Source organism: Aptenodytes forsteri, unplaced genomic scaffold, assembly GCF_000699145.1.
Source record: "Aptenodytes forsteri isolate BGI_AS27 unplaced genomic scaffold, ASM69914v1 Scaffold284, whole genome shotgun sequence".
Taxonomy (NCBI): Eukaryota; Metazoa; Chordata; class Aves; order Sphenisciformes; family Spheniscidae; genus Aptenodytes; species Aptenodytes forsteri.
Window position 1 is genome coordinate 773,941 of NW_008794445.1, and position 18,128 is coordinate 792,068.

At 43.3% G+C, this 18,128-nt stretch overlaps 1 protein-coding gene across 8 annotated transcripts in view; it reads right to left on the bottom strand.

Moving 5' to 3' along the window:
- The window catches only part of RBFOX2 (RNA binding protein, fox-1 homolog 2), a 115,685-nt gene that overhangs the window by 8,667 nt on the left and 88,890 nt on the right, over positions 1 to 18,128 (bottom strand). For 3 of the 8 annotated variants that reach the window (XM_009289929.2, XM_009289934.2, XM_009289927.2), the window contains 5 exons: positions 15,924 to 15,984; positions 13,482 to 13,535; positions 13,245 to 13,337; positions 11,996 to 12,128; positions 3,917 to 3,959 (listed from right to left, as the gene is read on the bottom strand). In XM_009289929.2, coding sequence (XP_009288204.1) covers positions 3,917 to 3,959; positions 11,996 to 12,128; positions 13,245 to 13,337; positions 13,482 to 13,535; positions 15,924 to 15,984 — 384 coding nt within the window. Of the gene's footprint in view, positions 1 to 3,724; positions 3,960 to 6,564; positions 6,605 to 8,205; positions 8,367 to 11,995; positions 12,129 to 13,244; positions 13,338 to 13,481; positions 13,536 to 15,923; positions 15,985 to 18,128 lie in introns of those variants that run through there. The other 5 variants (XR_002086338.1, XM_019474820.1, XM_009289928.2 and 2 more) reach the window with 5 other exon arrangements.

Genomic DNA, 18,128 nt, shown 5'->3' on the forward strand with positions numbered 1-18,128 from the left:
TGTGGGGGGGGGGGGGGGGGAACCGGTAAATGAACCGTGACTTTGATTTGCTAGAAGCACAATGAGCCATAAATAACATCAGAAAATTCCAGATTGCTTCTGGCTTTTTTTTTTCCCCCAATTGACATTTCAGAGTTTGAAGGACCAGAAGGCAGACTTACGCTCTTCACCTCCAGAATCAGGTCAACATACCTCTACCACTTCTTCCCTATAGTTACATATACGCAAAAGATCTAAGAGTACAAGATCAGCTCTACTACAGGACTGTGTGTTTGCTCAGCAGTGCTCAGTTTTGGGCTAGGTAGCTTTTAAATTGAAAGTAATGATTTTAAATTAATTTTGGTTGCTTTTGTGAGGCCTGCATTAGCCCCACAAAGGCTAACAAGCTATCCAAAACACACCTGGGGACCCTTTCCTACTCTGGAGGAGAGGGACTTACAGCCTCTTCAATCTTCTAGTTAACAGAAGAAAGAGCAACACAAATCTACACCTCTGAAACATCACCACATTACCTGAAAGAGATCTCATGTTACAGTTTTGCCCCTTTTAATCTCATCTAGCTGTTTCAATCCCCACATTTTGGATTGATGGTTTGGGGAGGTTTAGCTTGGTTTTGGCATGCTATCATCGCACCACCATTACTTTCACCTCCAAAACATGACGGAGACAAGAGGAATGATGCGCAGCCTTAATCCAAATCAAACCTTCATCGACCTCACCAAATGAAGACAAAACTTCACACCAATGTCACTGTGGTATTCCCTTAAGTTTATGAGCTTCCTGAACTCTTGATGGGGTCTGTCATTAGGGCACGGCGTATGAGGCATTTTCGCCTGGCACTACCCTCCACACAGGGCAGCCGGCTTCAGCGTGCACCCAGATTCCCACTCTGCCCCACACTCGCCAGCCACATTTCAGATTAGAAGCCATTTCAAATGTGCCTGGCACATACTCTAAACATGACAGCAAGATGCAGTTTGAAACCAAAAACGGTTATCATGTAATTCTCTTTTTACTCATGTCTCTCATAAAGGAAAACGAAACCAAACAAAAACAAAACAAAAAAAAGAAGAAAAGAAAAGAAGGGTTGGAATCAGGTGTGGGAGGGGGAATGGCGTAACATTTATTAATCAAAATTAAAAACTAAGCATGCTGACATCTGGAGCTAGAACAACCAGCAAAGTCACCACGTTCAGACTCATATTGGCTAGTTCTATCCATCCCAGCATTCTCTTGGGACAGCAGTTCGCCCTAGGCTCTACCACAAGCTCAGTGAAGTACACAGCCTCAAGTACTAGAGCGTGCAGCCACAACAACCTGCTATTACGGAAACAGTCAGTCACCACTGGAGTTAACATTCCAACCTTAACGACTCCCACAGCCTCCCGCCCTCGCCCCCCAAAATGGCTCCCACCCTAGCCCTGTCCCACACCACAATGTTAATAATTATAACAAGCAATAACCCATCTGTTATATCAGAGAAGGGAACAGAGACTCCACTGAGAGATTTAGAGCGGGATGTTAACATTTCTTCAGTCAACTGCACAACAAACAAAAAAAACAGGAGAAATAATTCATTGGAGAAATGAAGTTAAGAAATAGCTGACGTGTATTGCTTTTTAACCATGCACTGATGCAAAATTGAAGCTACTGTTAATTAAAAAAAAAAAAAAGTCACAGGATAGAGGTACACACACACAGGCAGACCTGCTCAGTTCAAAGCGGTCTGTAAATTCTACTTGTGTGTACTTCAAATAAAACCAAAAATGGGGATTATAATGGCCATGGTACATTCCTGTCAAAGGAGCAATGAGTGTGGACAGCTGGGGGATTTCTGACACGGGGATGTATTTAGCATGACCAGCAGGTCCAAATACACCAAAACAGGGTAACGGAAAGAGGAGGAAAGTTGCAACTATTACTCGTTATTTCGTAAATGCTTTCACCAAGCTCTGGGACCAGTACAGAGTAAAGGAGACACTGTGCAGGTTGCCTTACCCAGCTGATGCTCCTGTTCTCCATAACCCAGGACCCACCTATAACTCCATCCATGCATCTAAAGCCCTGCTCAGCTTGTCCAATGCACCAGTTATTTTCTCCTGCTATTCCTGTTCACACACAACTTTAACTGGTATGCAGAGCTCATCTGTAACCTCAGCTACGTGGTCCTACCACCCCTAGTGGTTTCTGATGCCACTCACTATGGGTACTCTAGTAAATATAAACTATAACAGAGTAGAGCATCTTCAACAAACATGAACAATCATGTTTCCCAATAAAAGAAATAATAATAATAACAATTAAAAAAAAAGGCCCTTGCTAGCTGCACCACACTCCTCCAGTGCCACAGCGAAACTGCAACAGAAGACACCATTGAGTGGCATAGTCCCTGAAACCCAGGACAGCCATGCAAACTCCCACTCCATCTATTTAAGTGAAGTGATTCCACAGGGACAGTTTTACCCATCTAGGTTCAGCTTTTAAAATCTTTAGCCTCATCTCAAAAGAAATGAGTGTGGCTGAGCTTCTTGCAAAGATGTTAAGTTAGAGATGTTTCTATCAAAGGTACAGTTTAAACACTGCCTCGGCAAGGAAATAGGGGAACTAAGGAAAAGGCTTATGCATTTTTACTGGGCAGTAAGTAACAACCAAAAGGACTGTCTAAATCAAGATTGGTCCTTTCCGGTACAGTCTTTTGGATTGTCTGGGCAGCGTGTGAGAGAGATGAATACAACTGTAAGTGTTGCTTATCTTAATTCAAGTTCTCTTTCTCTGGATATCCTGCCAGTGTTGCTGGGGCTGCATTAAACCCCTTTCCCCATGTGAACATGTAGCGCTTGAGCCTATAGATGTCAATTGTCAAACAACCATATTTGCTCAGGTATTCACAAAAGCCCAAATTTAAAATGACTCTTCTGTGATGTTATCGTCCTTGGCTCATCAATGAAGCATGAAAATATTTTTTTTAAATTCCTTCTTTAACATTAGATGATAGCTTTTTCAATATTGTCATGTATTCTCTGAAATAACACAAGCATGGCAAAACAACATATACAGGAAGCTGCAATCCCAACTAAAGCAGCATTCCAATTACTGAGCATGTTAATGTAGATAAATGAGCACTTTAAGACTATACAGTTCAGCTCAAAATAAGCCCATCTTCTCTTCCACTCTTCAGGTCCATATTAGGTGATCAATCCAACCAGAACATGAGGAAATCCAAAACTAGAGCTTACTATGTCAGTGTAGGCTACGGTATAAGCATCCCTTTTCTTCTTCCCTTGCTGCCTTAGATGGGCACACAAAGCGTGTTGCTGGCCCTCTTTACTCCAAAGAGCCTTTATGCCACTAAGACACAAAAGTGTTCCCATACCCCTGGAGAAATGTGTAACTCATGGTACCAGTTAGATACGTCTGACCACCTGCCAGGTTTAGGCAGCAAGCCCAATTTTAGGATCTTTTATTTGTTGTATCTCAAATGTGTCATCTCCACCCGCAAACTGCCCTATAACAGAAGTTAAGAAGCAGAAAGGGCTAGAACTGTTCCAGTATTTCTGTATTAGAAGGGTGGCATATGTGCACCAGGAATGAGCATGAATGAATTAAAAGAGGTGACAGGACAACGGTGTCCATTGCAGCAGGTGCTTCTACATGGTAATGGGACAAGCATGACCTTATTAACCCTTCCATTGAATTTATGTTTTGTTTTTTTTTTTTTAATGAAAGCCACTCGGTGTGAAATCTGGACACACGCCGCCCTGCCATAGCGGGGGCTTGGATCACACTTGAGTCTGCGCTGCCCTAACAAAGCCTCTGTTCCCATCTCTAATGTGGTGCTGGAATGGTTAGTATAATTCAGTTTTTTCCACTGCAATCCACAATCTGATCGGTTGGCAGGTCACACTGGCACTCCTACCTGAGGTATTTTAGCGCTAATGATTGGTTCCTGTAAGACTATTCTATAACAGAACACAGGAAGAGCAGTTCAAAAAAACACAGCTGTGGAAAGAAACAATCATACAAACAGCCCGCGGCGGGGCTCACCAGCCTTTTCTTTCCAGTGGATGCAAGCACGCTTTTCACAGGCAGGAGCAGTCTTCGCACAGGTGAGTTTGTTTGGGTTTCCCCCCCGCCGCCCAGATTGACCCCATTGTAGAAGAAAGATAACCTTTCTTAAGATCCGAAATGAAACCCTCTGCATCCTGGGGCAGGTTGTTTTATGAATTCAGGTGTCTTGCCAGAGTGGGACGCATCCAACAAGAGATGGAATGCCGTCTTCACAGAAGAAATGGCTAGCAGGATGGTTGCCCCAGGAAAGAAAAAAGGAATGAGGAAGAGGAGGAGGAGGAAAATGAGAAATCAGTGCATAACGTGTATGCAGAAAAAGCAGCCCAAACTTGGGACACTTCCCCTTCATCTTGCCTACCACTAACCACTCCCTGTCAGCTCAACTGCTTTCCACCCTTCCTTGACACAACCCTACGGACTCAGAAGACCTAGGGGAACCTCAGTTTAACTTTCCCCCCAGTCCTAACTGCAGTACCCCCTGCCATCCCTTCCGCAATCAGGACAAGCCTTTCACAGCAACCAGAGGGACGTAAGCACTGCATTGAAAAGCACGACAAATCAGTGGGGCACAGGGACACTGTAATCATTCCACCTGTGCCAAGCAAATTGTTTGGAAGGGTAACTTCATGTTTGGATTATAACTTTTTCCTGAGCTCCATCGGGGGGCTCTGGGCAGCGATAACATAGGGAAAAACACCACCATCTACCTTAATGAGTCCCCTCTTCTATCGTCCTGCTTTCTGACAGTGAGACCACTGCCAACAACAGCAAAGTCTTCAGAAGTCCACCTAACTGTTCTAACCTGACTTGGGGGCTTGGTTTTGTGTTATGTGATGCTACCACCGCAGCACCAAGTGGTTACGGGGATTCTTCATTATTGAAGTCTCTGTCCTTAAAACATGTTAAATAAGCCTCTCCTCCCCACCTGCAATGGAAGCTCTGAAGGAGCTTTCTCAAAAGAAATAGGGAGTAACCCTGGCTAGCCTTCCCTTTCAACACGACAGCCTCTTATATGCCACACACTGAGGGAAGAGGCACTAAGCATTGCTCATTTGCTTGCTTACTTGCTGTAGCAAAGTCAGTGGTCTATAAAGCTGGTGTTTTAGGAGTGAGGTGGGAAAACCCAGAACCCTCTGTAGTCCTTGACACAGTTTTATAAAGGAACACTTGACTAGGCAGATCAATTTTTAAAGGACTGTGCACACGATAGTATATGTAAGAATGAAGAAATGCACCCAATCTCTCTATGCTCAGAGAGCATGCCTTCCAACTGCTGTAACTGTGTTGGGTAAAGTGCCTTTACAAGACTTGACCCTCCATATAAGCCAACAAAATCCAAAAGCCAATTCCATCCATTTTCTTGAGTCTAACCCCAGGCTCCTCTTTATAAATGTCAGGAGTAGCACCTTCAAAGGAGCGGGGATATGAAATCCACGCCGACAACTGTGCCACTACCCAATACAAAACTGCCCCAGCTCCAAAGAGCTATTACCTACAATACCATGAAAGGGAACTCTGCTAGAGGTAGGCAGGCCACAAGTTGCGATGGCAGTAGTGGACCTGAATGTTTTGGCTTTGAAAGGCATATTCCTACCACAGCTGCTCTGCAACAGCTCTCCATCGGAGAGGAAACCGCTTTTCTCACTGGCCAGTCAGAATCCCTCCATCCACAACCCACCTACGTATACACAGATGCCCTGGAGATTTGCAATACGGACTGGCTGGGTAGGACAAAGACAATGACAGGACAAAGTCTCCCATGGTATCAGAGCTAATTCCCAGACAGGAGGAGGCTGCTGACTCTTCTAACCGAACACCTCCACATATTTGTACTTTACAATTCCCCAAAGAGGCAAGAGAATCTAGCCTATTTAGGTACCATTTCTACCAGCAAAATGAGATGTCAGTTTTCACTCTAGCATCTCGGTCTCCATTTTTAATCAGTCCCAGTGTCTTCCCCAAAGGGATAATCTCCACATCCCCATGGCACATGAACATTTTTAAACATACAGCTCGCTCAGTTTAGTGTGGGCTGCACAAATCAAACCTGAAAGGGCCCCAAGAGGGGAGAGAAAGGGGAGGGCGGAGGGGGAGAAGGAAAGGGAAGGTCTGAGGCTAAACCAGTCCTGTTATTTTTACATCCAAATTATGTAAACGAGAGAAGTGTTGAGAGAAATTTTAATTCGCTAATCATCTCTCAGGCTGATTAGTAGCAGTGTGCATGTGGGGGACAGGACACCCAGTAAACTGACCCTGGCAATGATCAGGAAACCCAAAGGCTTAGGTCTTGCACCCAGGGGCAAGCGCAGTGACAGAGAAGCATGCTTGCATTCCTAAATATATAAATATATATATCCACAAGGAAGAAGAAAATTAAAGTAAATGATATTTTAAAAAAACAAACCAAACCAAACAAACAAACCAAAAGAAAAAAAAAAAAAAAAAGGCTGGCTTGTCAGGGGTTGGGGACGAGAAGGCTCCGGTGTGTGTACTTACATAGAGGTCAGCACCGTAAAATCCGTCCTGGTAAACCACACTGCAGAAAATCCACACAAAAACAAAAAAACAAAAAACAAAAAACAAAAGAACAGAAAACACATTCCGGTTATTGAGGACGGCAGCATGCACATGCGTTTTACACAGGCAGGTGATGTATGAATCCACAACCTGGGCTTTTGGCAGGAGCAAATCAGCGAGAGAATGTGTGTGCGCACGCACGCTAGACGGCTCCAAGTCATCTTCCATGGCATGCAAAGGGGGAAGGGGCGGGCAGAGGGGGAGACAGTATGCAAAGGAGAGAGGGAGGGGAACCACCATCTTGTACAATAAAAATAGACTCAAAAAGATCTGATGTCCTGAAGAAGAGAAACAAGGGTTTAGAAGCCTCCACTCTGGTTATTCTCCTGGAATGATTTTAGTTACCCCCTAAACACATGGTAACATTGGCTTCATGAAGCGGGCTTGTGAAATCGAGGAGCCCCTCAGAAGGCGTCCCACAGGGGCTGGAGTCACCTATGTCAGAAGCACGTTTCAGAGTTGTGTATGATTATGTATTTAGAGCTTCACAAGGCTGCACGACTTTGTTTCTGACATCCATACATCACCTGCTTTTACCCTGCACATTAGACATGCGATAAGATTTGGCTGATCACACAAGCATGCAAAGTATTATTATTCAGCATCTTAAAGAACCAATGCAACACCTCAGGAAAACAAGTCAATCAATTCTGATCAAAGTAAACACAGAGAAATGTAATTAAAAAGAAAAAACCAAAAATACCCACAATGCATTGCTTTCACAAGCAGAGATAATGAGCTAAAAAGGTTAGGTGACTGGTCCAAGGTCCGAGAATTGAAAGGTGCAGTGGGAGTCCCTGGTAGTAACGACCTATTCCATAGCAGAGAGGAGCAACTGGAAGGGTTTCCATGGGATGGTGCTTTTTCTGCTTTAAGCTATAGTTTTCTTTCTCTCAGAACTTCAAGCAGGAAAACTGTTAAACCAGAGCCTGGGGTTCCCAAAGAGCCGCTCTTAACAGAGCATTCGCTAGCGTAAGACTGTGCAGCTCGCTTTGGGGACAGGGGTTGGGGAAGGATGAGGAAGGAAGAGAAGGGATGCCCCCCACCCGTTTGAATTCAGCCTGTGCTTCATAATGAGGAATTTCCTCCTGCTTTGTCCTCTGAATAGCTCTGCACAAACTTGCTCAAGGCTTCAAAAAACATTTAGCCCCACCATCTGTGATGTTCATGGACCTGATGTGCATGACTTACCAGTAGCATTAAGGAAAAAGAAGGTATAGAACACTAGCTTTTCTTTTGATTATCATTTTTTACTCATCAGATGGAATGTGAAATGCTGCCAAGAGCCTGCCACCCTCAGACACCCACCTATTGTAAGACACGCACACACAAAAAAAGCCCAGCAGATCTTGCCAAAATTCTGCATGCTATTACTAAAAAGTAAAATAAAATATTAAAAAAAAAAAAAATCTGTTGCAGTGTTAGCTACTGCTTGAATAATTTAGTCTTGCTGTCTTCCCCAGGAAAAGTACACTCCATTCCCAATGGACAGAGTTACTATGGTCTCCAAGAGCGTTGGGAACAGATATGAAGATAGAGATCCTTGTTAGAGGAAGAGGGGAGCCACTTCAGCAGGGAGAAGCAGGCCATAAGATCATTTTTGTTGAAGCTAAATTTTTACAACCACATCACAAAGAATTTGGCTCCTGGGGCAGTGACTTACATTGCTGGGTTCTCTATCTAGGACCAGGAGTGTTTTAGCAGTGATACTCCACCTGCTCCTGCAGGAAAGGCAAATGCATGACAGAGGAAGTGACTGTTGGTTTATGAACAGGTTAGCAGTTTTAACAGTTATTCTGAACACAATCAGTTGGATGAATATAAGCATTACCACATTGGATCAGGCCACTACTCCTGTAACTTAGAATCTTGTCAGCAAGAGATGCTAGCATCAGCTCTCCAGAGAAAACTGCAAGGAACACTAATAACAAGTAAGAGTAAGACTTCCTGAGTCCAAACAACAAAGCACACGTGCATCCTCCATCTCTCCTTCAGTTAGGACTTGACTGACGCCAACTGCCAGGGCTGATATTTAGCAAGGTTTATTTATATGCTAAATATTCATATTTGTGATTCTTAATGCTAGCAAAAACTGCGAGAATTCCTTTATTTGAGAACCACAGAGACCATTCTGGTTATATAGACTGACCAGAAGCATAAAGCAGCCCATCAGCCCATCAAATCTCAGTGGCATCTACAAAAAGCCCACTAGCTGAGCTAAAACACATCCACGAGAAAAAGAAACATGCTAGTTTTGTAAAGCAGCCATCATATCATTTAGGTGTACCAACAGTTGACTTTGTTGTAAAAGGAACCAAAAAAACCACTCCAAACCCCCAAAGCACCCTATTGCCTTATATCTAGTACGACTTTTATCTACTTTTGGCTTCAAGTCAGTGAATCCTCTATATATTTACACTCCTAGACTAAATTATTCTTTACCATGGCAAGCCTACTCTTCATATAGGTACTTAATGACCATGAACAGGTCAATGCCTAATGTATAGTTTGAGAAACAAAATTGATCAAGCTCGTTTGTTTTGAGTTTTACAGTAGGTAAGTTTTTTTTCAGACTGATTTAATTCTTACAGCTTTTGGTCTGAAGTGTGATTTGTCAGCATTCTTGTTCAGAAAGCATGGCTGCTACAAAGCAGGGCAATATTCCAGTACAGGTTTTACTCATGCTACATATCAGAGGTTATAATGTCTCCTTACTTCTATTGAATACCGCCTCAGTTATAATTTGAAGGTTGCATTTGTATTCTGAAGTCAGGCTCAGGTGACTATCTAACATCCACTCCAATGGTCTGAGCAATTGCTTTTAAGGTATGAATAGCCTTCCCTGGATAAACGTCCATGTCCATACGTTAAGTATTTACATTCCACATATGCATTAGTAAATCTTAGTTCGAGTTCTTGAAATAAATGTTAAAACTATTAAGAACAATATGATTTCTTGCACCTTCCTCTGGAGTATCTAGCACTAGACACTGTTAAAACTTACTCTAACCTGAATGGCCCTCAGGTCTGATCCAGTATGGCAATTCCAACAAGCTTTTATTAATCTACATTCTGTATTTTTTTTACTTCTGCTAAGCTCTCAAATGCAGTGAGACCATTAATTTTTGTAACTTAAACACCACTGAGGTTTGTGAAAACCAATTCCTTCTACGAGGTTTGAGTCAACCTACAGCTTACTTTACTGTCTTCTTCCACATTACTCACTATGTCTTCATCACTCATGTGTTGCTGACTGATCTTACGGTGTCATCTTTCCACTGGCTAGGAAGAAAGCAGCTGATGCAGGGTAAGGTGTCAGGAATGTGTGCCTGCCCCTGACTCCATGGAGGTCACCAGTGCCCACATGGAGCGGTGGCTGTCCCAAACATTACTGCAACAAAATGTGCTATTCAGTTCCTTGTATTATTCCACGAGGAATCAAATTCCCTCTACAAAATATCTTGTAGATTCAGACTATGATGACAATAAACACCAGAATTAGTTAATTACATCCCAGTGCTTGGGACTAGGGACAGTTCTGGTCCATTTGTGAACCTGCCTTGTTTACTGCTGCCCTGCAAATGTTTACTGGATAGTATGCTGCCCATGAAGACATGAAATCAGTCAGCAGAGTCAGACAAACTCAACGTAACGTAAGTAAACACAGTCATGAGACAGTATTTGGAAGTGATAATCATTGGAGCCTGGCCCATATTCCAAATGGAAATAAACCTTTTATATGGGACTCAGGCTGGATTTATATCAAAGACAAGCCTAGAGTCCCTCCCAGTGCGCCACTCGTGACAGCCTCTTGCTAGGAATGCTCCAGCCGTTACTCCCAGGGATGAAGAGCACATCCCCCCTCCCCAGTGCAGTATTTCATATTCTGCTAGACAGCAGCACTTAGCTCAGCTTTGCTTCTCTGTTTCACTGTGGAGCATTTCCTAATAAAACCAGACTGGGTCATTTTTAGAGCAACAGACAGACAAGTTGCAGGTCAGAGGCTATGGTTAGAGGATATAGAATATGAACCAGGAGCAGTGGCAAAAAGAGGTGGATCTGAAAACCTAGAAGAAACACTGTTTGGAAGGCCAATGTGTTCAGACAAGAGGTTTCATTTAAAGTCTTCCAGTGAATTAAATTCAAAGATTGCCAGATTTGCTGGAGAGCAAAGCTAGACAGATACATGACCACTGCAGCTTGCTTCCTTAAGCTCCACTTTAAATATCAGACAGGACTCTAAAAAGAAAGGGCCACAGTAGCTCTTGCCACTTAGCCTGCTACAGAAGGTATTGCGAGCTTACCCAGCATATATCAGGCCAGCTCCTTGCACTGATGTGTGTGGCTTCCACCTCCCTTTTTAATAAAATATCTATAATTTATTTTTTTCCCTTTTGGGGCTAGTCTACAGGAAAAAAGGGTCAGTCCACTTCTCTGTGTTGGAGGATTCATTCCTACTCCTATTCTTTCTGAGAACGTTGCCTGTAAAATATGGCAAGTAAAATTCCAGAGACAGGCAATATGCATAAAGCATCCTCAAAATCAGAAACAAAAAAAAGATAGTTTGGAAGGGATTTGCTGATTTATCTGTCGTTCCATCACACTTAAACAAACAAAAACCCAAAACAAAACTCACATACAAACCTAGTTCCCTGTATTTTTAAACAGCAGAATACTCTTTTGTAAAAGCATCATTCCACTGCATTACTAGTGAAAAGTCAGAGGGCAAAGAATGCTAAGGCCACACATTCACCATTGCTTCATACAACAGTTAGAAGAACGCTGCACTTTCGTTCTCCCTATATCCCAAACACTCCCAACTTTAAATTAATGGACTTGATTAATCTTTGTTTTAAACCTTTTTAAACCGTCTCCAACAAAGAAAGCAAATCCATTGTGGGTAACTGGCTCTTGTGTGTCCTACTGCCAGATGGTGAGGCATGAAGGTAATGGATAATACTCCTCATTCCTGAATATGAAAACACAAGTGGAATGCAAAGAGCAGAACCTTTTTAGAAATTTTAGACCTTCTCTCTTTGCGTCCTTCTCAGCAGCGCTATAATATATTGGGTCAATGGATGACGAATACCATGTAGACAAATTGAGAAATTATAAGAAGGAATCCATCAGTGCTTTAAGCTGTTGCAAGTACTGAAAATTGTTTCAGTCAAGAACTTAACATGGAAAAATTTAGATTTGCCCCCACTGGATGCCATAGTGTGCAGAATGCTCTGGCACTAGCAATATCCTGACTCTCACCATCCAGACAATTTTAGTTATTTTTCGGTTAACCAATCAGCTATTTGACACGGCTGTGCAGAGCACTCTGCTCTTGTGATTCAGTGCTTACCCTGGGTAGGCAGGGATGGCTGTGGGAGGTACCGCCCGGACTGCCCCATACACTGTCCTTCCTCGGCCCCTCAGATGGGCTCCCCGAAATGCGGCTGCTGTGGTGGCTGCAGTTGGATAGGGGAAGCCTGGAACTGTAAAGACAGACAAGGTGGAGGGTGAAAAGGATCCGAGCTCCTGCCCAGAGAACAACCGTCTGCTTCAAACAGTGACACAATAGCTCCACAGCGGTGGGACATTTTGCATCAATCCTGCAGAGGGGCATGCTTATAACCCAGCAAGCATCCGATACATACTTCCTGCTACACCATGGCCTTTGGGGGAAGAGGGGTTGCAGAGAGGTTTGGCATGCAAGAGGTTAATGCTTTGGCATGCCTCACCCACCACAAACAGGGTACAAATCCCCCCGCCTTCTGACACCGCCATGCAGCCTGGTTAGAGTCCGAGAAGCGCAGAGAGTTACTATCAATATAGCAGGCGGCTCTTCCAAAACTGCAGAGGCTCTTTAAAATAATTTGCCAAGAGGCCCTTAAAGTCAACCAACTTACATCAGTCTCTTCCCTCCTTTCCCCTCCCACTCTTTGCCACCCAATCCTCTGTATGTTCATTTTAAAGCCTGAAAGACAAGATAGCCCATATAACAGCAGCAGAAATTTCCCATAAAGTGCCAGTTTACTGAGAGCCCACCTTCGTTTAACAAGCGCGACCAATATCTGGCTCCATGTATAGTGGGGCCTGCTTTATTACGCTTTACACTGGAGTAAACTGGCTCATGATGAAATGATGTAAAACCTCAGAGGCATCTGCAAACATGTAATAAACAGATACCAAGAGGAAAGGCGTCCCAGGGCGCAAACCCAACCCAACATGCGTCCAGGTGCATGCCACTGGGGGCCCTGCAGACTCGCGGTTTAGCAGCTTGTATAATATGTACTTTAGGGATTTGTCTGTTTGGTTTCTTTGATTTCAAAAGAGGGAGGGGGGCAAGGGAATGGCCTATTCCTCACACACACCCTCCCCTTGTTCTGCAGCCTCCTCATCACTCAGAAAGACCCATTCACCAGTACAGAAACACACTGCAGATGAACAAGTTACAGCCACTGCACAGTATACTTTGGCTCAAGGTAAACTCATTCCCAGCGAGACCCATCCTTTCAAGTATATATTATACAGACTGGAGAGAAGAAGGGTAACAGGTCATCATTAACTCAAGCACAGTAACAATACAGGGGCCAATGGGGGCTACTTACTGATTAAAGGAATGTAAGTGTTAATACCCCCCCTTCCTGACAGGGGCACTGCGGCGTCATTGCCCAGCGAGACATCTGCTTGAAAGCTGGACGCTGATTTAATTTTAAAAAGAAAAAAAACAAAACAAAAAACAAAAACAAAATGTAAAAAGGTTATAAAGAAACAGCAGATTGAGAACATAAACAAACACCACTGCAGTTAAACGGCAGAAGTGGAAGTGTCTACTTAAGCTCTACCTGCATATAACTCAGGGCCGTACACCGCTCCAACCACAGGACTCAACTTCCAACCTGAAACAACAAAGACTGCAGTGAATGCCAAAATCTACACCAAGAGAAGGAGTGGGCAGCGTGGGTACAGGGAACAGTCTTTTGCCTGCGCCCCAGCTTCACATGCACAGCTCTTTCCAATTTCAGCTTTGCCTCAATCCCCCTTGGTGTAGATGGAGGCCAACTGCCTTTTTCTAATGTCAGGTTCTAGGTATAGGTCGCTGTATCAGAGGGAACAGCAAAACATCAGCTGATCTGCAGCACGGCAGAGGCGCTGCTGAGGGAATGCCAACTACCTTATATGCATATTTGCCACGAGCACCGTACGACCCTGCGTTCCCTGCATGAACCTTGCTGCCAGCTCTTCCAGCTCCTCCCTGCTTTCACCGGGAACGCTGACGGATCCAAAACCTCTCTAAGGCCACTGGCCTGGACTGTCATCCCAGGCAAGTCAATTTATAAACTTAAATTCTCAAAACACCCTTCTGTCTTATTTGCTAGAGATCTGCTAAAAAGCAACAGTGTCTGAATTTCCTCACTAACTGAATTACACGACTATGGTGCAGAAAAGCAATTCAGTCTATTCAGCTCACATTTTCTCCTCTCCGTGTTATTTTAGTATTTCCTGTCTACTTTATGCTGCTTTTCAGGTGAAAGCCTTCCCAGAGAATTGATTTCAGTATCACCTGGATAATTGGCAAGAACTGCAAATCATCAACATAAAACCTACAAGAGAATAGTGCTTAAAGAAGTCATCGCTGGGATATGAGGAGGAACACACTTCATAGTCAGATCGAGAAACGTATCTATCGCACCCCCCACCTTTCTATCTGGGGAGAGAAGCAAGGGGTGCAAAGCTAGCATCATGATCTAGGCTGGCTTCCACAAAGCATTCCTTTCAGGAAAGATCTCAGCTGTTCAGCTAGCAATCACACAGGTATATTTATTTAAATAAATCCATACCCTTCCTCTGTCTTGGAGTCCTGATGCACTTACTGTGCTTTAACACCTCTAACCAGCCTAGAAACCACACGAACAACTTTGTGAACTGCAGCCCACCACCCCTTCGTCTGCTGGCAGAGTATCAATGAGAGATGCAATGCACGCTCCCTCCGCAAGACTGGGCATGCTGCCACTGTGCTGCCCACCTTGATGGCAAAATACTTGAGTGAGTGGTGGCAATGAGAGAACTGGGATCAACCCTCAAATTTAACAACAGTCATACGACCGCTCATCAGTATGCCTTAAGCCTGGCCTAATACTAAATACCTTTGCGTAGCTTTAAAGCTGGCTATAAATTGCTGGCTGCGAAAGCAAAATATTCCTGCCCGTTATCAGGGTTTCACAAGTAAGCCAAGTTTCGTTACCAAATAGTCATATGCATTTTCTGCCCTTGTTTTCAGGACAACATAACATGGCTGCAGTGCCTTTTACTACAAAACCTCCTGGTTCCTTTCAGACACCGAGACTCAGAATCCCAGCCTTTCTGCCTGCCCGTTTCCCCAATTCTGTAACCAAAAAAAGATTTATTTGCCAAGAGCCACACAACAAGTCAGTAGCAGAGCCACAAATAAAATTCGTATCTTCTGACTTCCAAGTCTTACATTGTAATCAAAACAGATTCTCACACTAGCAGCTACCTATATGCAGCTTCCTGCCCTGTTGAAGCTGTTTGGGAACATTTTCAGACCAAAAATAATTTTTCTGCCTGTTTCAGGACAAAGACTCAGATTCAAAATCTGTATCAAAGCAGCATTCAGTTCTGTCAGGAGAAGAACGACTTTTTATGCTATATATGCCTATGCAATAAAATTACTGCACAGACAGAAGAACCAAGATATCCTGATGAAACAGGATTCTTCATTACCCAAACAACTTGGTCTTTCTCTATTCAGGTTCACTGGAAAATGACTGAACACAGGCGCAGCCTGTAACAAAAAGTGAGCAAACAAGCAGCGCAATGCCTCTGTTTTCCCGGCTGCTTGGGGACAGCTCTATTTTTACAGTTAGAACCTAAACTGAGATATATCCAATTATGTATCCTAAGTTATGCTTCTGCATTCATATTTAGGTATCTACGTGATGGCAATGAGACTCAGGAGTACTGTACAGCATCAGCTTGCAGTAGTGGCAGGAAACCCATCGGTCCTTGGCTTCTTTTCCTAGCTTGGCCACACTGGGCATGTCACTACTCCTCTGTCCCCACTTCTCTATCTGTAACATGGTATCCCTCCATAAATGCTTAGGAATTATACTGAAGAATAACGCTATAAATTAGGGTTTGTGGGGTTTTTGTTGGTTTCTTCTGGTTGGGTTTTTTTTTAGTCCTGAGGAGAGGCTTTTCCCTCACCAGGAAGCTTTTGTCTTTCTTCAAACCTTTCAGCTCATCATTAGTACAGTCTCTCTTACCATTTGCGTAAGGTGTGACCATCTTCTTATTGGTCATCACTCGCGCTGTGGCGTTGTTAACCTAAAAGTAAGAAAGGGGAGGGGGAGGAGAGGGAAGGAAGCATAGGACATTAGGGAAAACGATGGAAAACTCTCAGATACCACACACGCACACACACACTATACTTCTCTGAGCAAAAAAAAATTGAACAACTAATTTTACAAGAATGCAATCTTTAAATTACTTTTAACAGTTGCCATTTAATTATAAAAGTTACAGCTAAACGTGGCACTTTAAAATTATGCATTAAACAAAAGGCCAACCAGAGTAAAGTGCAGATTCTCCACCACCCTGCCACCCCTTGGTGCGTGCTTATTTTCAGCTCATTGATCGAAAGGGCAAAACTTTGGAGGTTTTGTCCAGGTTCTGTTTGAGAGGCAGTGATAATTTCTGCAGCCCAGGGCAGGGGAACTGAACCAGGTGATGCACAAGCCGATTTGTTTCTCAAGCTCACCGTTGGCATTGGGGCCCAGCAGGTTGCTGGCAGGCGTACTTTTCAGATAGAAAAAGGTAGCCTGGAGTCCATCAGCTTTAGATTTGAACTCCCAAGGCTCGAGATTTCTGGAACACCACCAAGCATTTGGACAGTCTATATTCACCGATTTCTTCCCCATCGTTTTCAAATCTTTTTCCAGATTATTTTTTCCTTGTCACAAATCTCATGGATCAAAAAGAAGAAATACGTAGCAGTAGACCTGGGTCTTTTTTTTGTTTTATTGTGCCCTCCACCCTCTTTACAGAGCTCTGCATAGTTCGAAGCGGTTTGATTGCTCAAGCAAGTGGGGTGTTACCACAGAGATGGTGCTGATAAAGAAAAGATGGACCAGTTTGGAAGCCAAGTTACTGCAGCCCCGTGTCAGACAGCCTCAAAGTTCTTGCAAGGAGGGTGAAGTCTTTATACAGCATCAGTAATTTATCAAAACCCATGCCAAATGAGAATTGAGGCCAGGGTGAAGAAGAGAAAAAAAAAAAGGAGATAAAAATAAAAGCTGCCTTGGGCCCTTGAGACTTATGGATGGTGAGCGTACGCAGGGTGGAGTAATTTATCAAAACCCATGCCAAATGAGAATTGAGGCCAGGGTGAAGAAGAGAAAAAAAAAAAAAAGGAGAAAAAATAAAAGCTGCCTTGGGCCCTTGAGACTTATGGATGGTGAGCGTACGCAGGGTGGGGAGTCTGGAGCTACATTTACTCTAGTTTCAGCCCCAAAACAATAGAAACATTACACATTTAAAAAGAAAGAATGGGAAACAACAATGATGAGACTGAGAGCATGCAGTTAAACACACACAGATAAAAGAAAGAAAAAAAACAACACAATTGATTCAGAGGGTGGGGAGGGGAGGAGGGAGGAGATAGGGTCTCACAGACAATCATTAAGATGGAGCGAGTGCCTGAAATCAGCTGCTACAGCAAAGTGCAACACAAGCACTTAAAGGAAAAATTGCCAGAACCGATCAGAAACCACCAGTCAGCAAAGAGACCAACAGCTGCATTTAACTTAGTAAAGAAATAAACCAGGGAGGGGGAGAGAGAGAGAAAGAAAAAGAGAGAAAACAAACAGTAACAGCTACAAACAGGTCTCAGAAAGAGAGAGCAGCAGAAAGAAGGGGCAGGAGAGAGAGAAGAGGAAATGGGTGCATTAATAAAAACCAGCCAAACTGGAGTTCAGTAACTCTGAGTAAGATGTGCAAGGGGAAATCACCATGAAGTCAGTAATCAAACAGCTCAGACTGCTACAAAACGATATGTACATCCAAAGTCCAGGCGGCATTACTCAACAGCATTGAAAATAAAAGGGGGAGAAGGGGGAAGGAGGTGGGTGGGGACAACAAGTCAAATCACATTTCGTAGTGTTAATGTGAGATGGCAGATGGATTTTTTTCTTTCTTATTTAATTTCGTTTTTTTGTAATTTTAAGAAAAATTAAAAAAAAAAGCTTCTTCTCTAGCGCTTTTGTTTCACTTACCGCCAACTCGTACCATCGCCAGCATTGTGTATAGTTACCATGGAAAGAGTGAGTCAAGTGAAGGGCCCTAAACGCTAAACCATTGAAAAGGGAAATAAAAAAAACAAAAAAAAGCAAAATATGCAGACATCTTACTCAAAAACGGCGGCTTTTTTGTTTTAATATTTGTACTTTTTGGTTTGTTGTTTGTTTTTGGTT